General features: G+C 33.8%; 1 protein-coding gene across 2 annotated transcripts in view; it reads right to left on the bottom strand.

The window, feature by feature from the left end:
• Positions 1–2,322: 2,322 nt before the first annotated feature.
• Positions 2,323–6,000, bottom strand: part of PLOD2 (procollagen-lysine,2-oxoglutarate 5-dioxygenase 2) — a 92,164-nt gene continuing 88,486 nt past the window's right edge. For both annotated transcript variants that reach the window (XM_069473132.1, XM_069473133.1), the window contains 4 exons: positions 5,483–5,587; positions 4,167–4,313; positions 3,932–4,057; positions 2,323–3,761 (listed from right to left, as the gene is read on the bottom strand). In XM_069473132.1, the coding sequence (XP_069329233.1) occupies positions 3,606–3,761; positions 3,932–4,057; positions 4,167–4,313; positions 5,483–5,587 (534 nt within the window). In that variant the 3' untranslated portion in view covers positions 2,323–3,605. The remainder of the gene's footprint in view (positions 3,762–3,931; positions 4,058–4,166; positions 4,314–5,482; positions 5,588–6,000) is intronic.

The following is a 6,000-nucleotide window of genomic DNA, read 5'->3' as shown; positions in this document are numbered from 1 at the left end:
TTAAAAAATGAAGCAAAATGGAGAAGATTAATAGATTGGACCACTATTGAAGAATTTATATTAGGGAATACAATTTATATTGATTCCTATGCACATTAAAAATTTTTTAAAATGCCACTGTAATGATCCAGTAAAGCCCTTTGGTAATGTATACACACACACATGTGCGCGCGCACACACACACACACACACACACACAGAGTTACTGACATCAACATACTTCCACTTGTTCAAATTAAATTAATTGTGGGAGTAACTCCTGTTTTCTATTATTTTTTCTTTAAATAATTAATACACAACTATATTTTCATAGTAAAAGACTTAAAGAACACAGAAGTATAAAATGTAAAAGGCACAAATCCCATTTACTCTTCCATAATCCCACACTTCTACCCACAGTATGTTCCCTTCTAGAAAATTTTCTGCTAATTTAAACAAAGTTTTTTTTAAAAAACACAATGGCATTATACTCTAAATAGTATGACTTTTTGTCAGGTTCCTCTCTGAGATAAGTGATTGTTAGAGATGCACAATTGACCCTGGAACAACACAGATTTGAACAGCACAGGTCCATTTACACCTGGGTTTTTCTTCTGCCTCTGCCACCCCTGAGACAGCAAGACCAATCCCTCCGCCTCCTCCCCCTCAGCCTACTCCATGTGAAGGCAATGAGGATGAAGAACTTTATGATGATCCACTTAATGAATAGTAAATATATTTAGTCTTCTTTAATGATTTTCTTAATAACATTTTTTTTCTCTAGCTTACTTCATTGTAAGAATACAGTATATAATACATATAACATATGAAATATGTGTTAACTGTTACGGGTAAGGCTTCTGGTCAACATGGAGCTAACAGTATTAATAGTTAAGTTTTTGAGAAGTCAAAAGTTGTACATGGATTTTCAACTGCAGGGGGTCAGTTTCCCACATTGTTCAAAAGGCCAACTGTAGAGATATGTTTATATTTATATATATATATATTCATATATAAATATGTATCTTACTCTGTTGAAAGACTTTATATGAATCACACAATAGAAGTGGTTCCTGGAACAGTCTTCTTCTGAGTGTATTTCAGGCTGTAGTTTTCTCCATCCATCCAATCTCACCTATTTTATGTTTTTCAAATTTTCTGATCTACTTAGGGGAATTTTTCTCATTTTCCCTAATTATGACTCACTGTTTTTTTTTTTGTTTTTTTTGGGGGGGGGGAGACAGAGTCTCGCTCTGTTGCCCAGGCTAGAGTGAGTGCCATGGTGTCAGCCTAGCTCACAGCAACCTCAAACTCCTGGGCTTAAGCAATCCTCTTGCCTCAGCCTTTTGAGTAGCTGGGACTACAGGTATGCGCCACCATGCCCGGCTAATTTTTTCTATATATAGTTTTAGTTGGCCAGATAATTTCTTTCTATTTTTAGTAGAGACAGAGCCTCGCTCTTGCTCAGGCTGGTCTCGAACTCCTGACCTCGAGCAATCCACCCGCCTCGGCCTCCCAGAGTGCTAGGATTACAAGCGTGAGCCACCTTGCCCGGCCATTACTCATTATTTTTAAAGGTACACTTTATAGTATTTCATGGCATCTGGGATAAGAGGGAAGACAGAAAAATGTCCTCAGTTGACTGCCTTGGTCAATTTCTGGAAACATGGCATAAGATTAAAATAGGTACAATGGCTGACTACCCATGTAGCAAAACTGAAAAGAACTAGTATCTGGTAGATGTCATTCCTCTAACGGTACCACAATAAGCTGGCTTACACTAGTAGAAGTCTTATCTGTTTTGATAACTAGAGTCTGTTCTGACTGGTTGGTGTATACATCATACCAGGTGTTACATATTTTGAAAACCATCCCTGAAGTATAGTAAAATACTATACTAGTTGATGGATAGTAGGAATTTACTTTGGATATTAAGTGCCACCAAAGAAGAGAACAGAGGTAGAACCCACTTCCTTATTTCCTAAGTCAATGGACTAAGTTCTACTAATAATAATGTCTTCTTCATCACTATATCCTCAGTGCCTCGAGCAGTGCCTGGCCCATAGCAGAGAATCAAAAAACACCACTGACAAAACAAACATATATTGAATAAATATTTGGCCTCTATTTCCTCACTTGTAAAATTAGGTAAATCAAATACCCTAGTCACTAAGACTGATGATATTATAATTTAATAGTTTTGATAAGTTATATCATTAAATTGACTAAGAAAATTTAAAAAAAATCATAGCTTTTATATCCAGATATTCTTTTAGACTATTTCATCACACATTTGCTGAAGACAAATCACCAATAATAAAGAGAACAACAAAAACTTATTTTAAATTATTTTATTTTTCATAATTTTCTAACACATGGTGTTAGAAAATGAATTTTGGCACCATGATTAAGAACATCTTTTCAAGTTTAACCTTTAAATTAAAAACAGTAGCTACAATAAGGATATTTAAACCTTACTCAGAGAAATGGTGAAAAATCAAGTCAACACATTTTTTTGTTGGGGAATTTTTTAAAAGCATAAATGAAAGGTAATAAAGATACTAAGAAGGATAAAATGGAGATCATGCCAGGATGAGAAAAAAGTGAATAACCCTTCTCCAAAAAAAGAATAAGGAGAGAGACAAAGGGCAGAAGGGAAGAAGCAAGGCTCAATAACTTTATAGTCCTGATATAAAATTCAAGTACTTAAAAAGTGTTTTTAAAAAATCATCAAATATACTACTAACTGCAACAAAATTTTTCTTTTTTTCACTATTTTCAATATTTTTTTTTTTAAAAAGGAACCAAACCAAAAAAAAAAAAACCTGTTTTGACTTAAGGACACTTGCTGATCATAAGTCAATGCTTGGTATACTTTAAGAAATGGAAAGGCTTTCCTAAATCTAATAATATCTACTTAATATAATCCACATTGGAAGATTCATCTGAAGAAAATATATTTTCTAATGCAAATGTAAAATAATCTAACAGTCTAAACAAAAATATTTTCAACTGGATGTGCTCCTTGGTTGTGTTTCTGTACTAATTTTCTTGAGGAAAAACATTGTATAATATTTTGTGTTCCCTTAGTAACTACTGTAAATGACACCTGCATAGGTGCTCAAAAAAGTACTTAAACAACAGCACACAAATTCAGTTAGAATCAGATTTCCAAGCTTTTGAGACTTGCAATTTTCATTTATGTCCATTGTGTCTACATTTCCTCTACGTGTTGATAAACAAAACTCTTCCCAGGCTTTCTTAAATAAGAAAATATTATTAGTGTTATTTGTCGCTTGTATATTTGTACCTGAATATTTTATCAACTTGAAACATAAATTCATAAAATTGTCATTATTCTCAGAGACAAGAAAGCATAGAAATAAATATTTTCTTTTACTTTTTCTTTCTTTTCTTCTTCAACCTGTGTTTTAAGGCTCAGAGCAGACATGAAGAAATATCAAACAATTTTTTATAGAAAGTTTTTCAAAGGTTTTGCCCAAAGTGAAGTCGTTCTGTTGAAGTTATTTAAATATTCTTCTTATCTTCTCAAGCACAACTTCAAAGACATGTTCATGCCAGTCATCCATTCAAAAGAAAATTCAATTCAATGAAAAGTAAATAACTTAGGGATCTATAAATGACACTGCAATGTATCTTGTTCCATTTTTAACAGGAAGTCCTTCATGCAAATGTGTGAGTCTCCCAGGATGCATGAAGCTCCAGCCTTTTCGTGGTGATTCAATAGAACAATTGTACCTTAGAAATTTGCATCCACCTCCCTAAAAAGTTAAGATGAATAAACGTATCAGTTTATTATTTTTAATTTTAATCAGAGGCAAAATTTAAACTATGACATCTGAGCGAAACCTAAAAAAGAAACTAAAGTAAAAAGTCATTTTCATAATGACATATTTCTTTTGAAAAATCAAAAAATAATAATAATCATTACCTGAAAATCTTCCCCCACGTTATTGAGTGCAATGTTGATGGTAAAGGTAGAAGCATCATGATGAGGGCGAAGTGAACGTTGTCTGTCAGGGGAGTATTTTACTACAAAATTTAGTAGTGCAAATCCCTGAAAAAGCAAAAGAAGCCAGTGGACTTGCTTATCAATAGAAACATAAACATGCACAATTGTGTAAAAATTAGTAGGAAGTAGGCAGGAGGGCTGAGGGGAAGACTACCTTTGTATAATAGCCTGCAAAGACCTTCAGTGTAACTGGTGCAATAAACTCCCGGATAAAATGAAGCCATACATTCTCCAGATCAATTTGCTTCATGTGGATATCATCAGTTGGGACATTTTCATAACCACCAGATATACGGCTATCCTAGAAACATAATAAATGTTTTAATTTATAATTAAAAAATCATAAAGGGTAGTCCATGTGCAATTCACATTTATATTATGGTATTTTTTTCAAACACGGATCATAATAGACAATAAAAACAGTTGTTTAATTATGGTGTACCATCTGCTATAACTGTAAAACTATCAAAATAACTTTGATAATGTCTTTACAAATGTATCAATGATGAAGCAAAGTATTGCAAAGTCAGTAGACTCCTTTCTGATTTATTAAATGCATATGTGAGGTTTAATTATAAAATATTTACTGCCCAAGCCCCCAACCTGCCCCTGTGAAAAATCAGTATTTTTCAGAGACCCTTCAGGCAGTCTTAGCTGCTTAATCATCACAGATTACACATATCTGCTCTTTGGATCACCAGCCACTGAAAACAAACTTTCCGTGTTGGTTCATTACTTCTATTTTGTAACACCCAAAGTCTTTCAATGATTGCTTTTCATTATTCTAAAACCTACTGACTTCAAGTTCTTCCTTATACTTTGAACTTCCCTCTCCCTGATCAGCTAACTACCTGGGGTAAATAAGTGAGCAGAGGCAGTAATATTCCAGAGTATCCCACTAGAATTCCTTGGTATTGTTAAGGAGATGGCATCTGTGGGTTCTCAGAGAATAAGAAACAAATGGAACCCTCAGTAATACTTCCAACCAAGACTTTAACACCGAATGTGAATGCAAAACTCAATGACACCAAAGGCACTCAAATAGACCTCTCCTTCCTACGTTTACATACCAAAAAAAGTTTTAACAGTCAATCAAATGTTTGTCCTAGTATTCTCACTACAGTTTAACTGTGCAAATTCGGGAATAAAAAGTGGCCTTAGAATTGAGTAATATCACTCAGTAAAGTATTACCTAACAATACCCAGCTCTGACACACTGACTCTTAGGGACCATCCTGTGTAATTACAGGTATAAACAAGAAACCGGGGTCCAGAAAGATTAAATGACTTCTTAACTGTTAAAACAATTAGGTTGTAGCAGAATTAGATCGCAAACATAGTTCCCCTGATAATTTTGGCTAGCCAGTTCATTTAGGTCTAGAACTCAGAGATATATGTAGACGTCTGAATTCTTTGAACTCCCTACTCCCCCTGATACGTTTTAGTTCTTTGTGTAAAATTACAACTTACATGATGTTTTCCCCCCGACCACTGGCCATAATGCTCCATTTCTTCTACCAATTCATCACAGGCTTTTTCAGAAAATATGGGGAACCAAAAGACATCTGGACAAGGCTATAAAACATGGCATCACCATTAGAAGACATAATAACATCTGTGTCTTAATAGTCTAAAACAGTTCTTTCTATATGTATAAAATTAAAAATTCTAAATGACTAGAGAAGACTGTCATAGTCTAATAGTATTTGTATTCTTTTTCATGGTACATAAAATAATGGTGCATCTGAAAAATAAGGTATTAGCAACAGTTTTGAATGTTACTCTAAATTAATTTTTTAAAATACCGGAGAAAAGACTCTTCTTTCAGAAAGAGGCCAATTTATTTCAAAGATAAAATTTCACTGAAAGAAGCCTACACCAAAGATCTGTCAATGGTTCCTTATTTTTAGTGGTTTTAGGAAGATATGGCACTTAGGAGCATACATCATAAAAAAGGCATGATCTTAAAATTAATGTTAATCTCCATG

Source organism: Eulemur rufifrons, chromosome 7 (assembly GCF_041146395.1).
Source record: "Eulemur rufifrons isolate Redbay chromosome 7, OSU_ERuf_1, whole genome shotgun sequence".
Taxonomy (NCBI): domain Eukaryota; kingdom Metazoa; phylum Chordata; class Mammalia; order Primates; family Lemuridae; genus Eulemur; species Eulemur rufifrons.
Note: the sequence above shows the minus strand (reverse complement) of the source record. Positions and strands in the feature narration are given on the sequence as shown.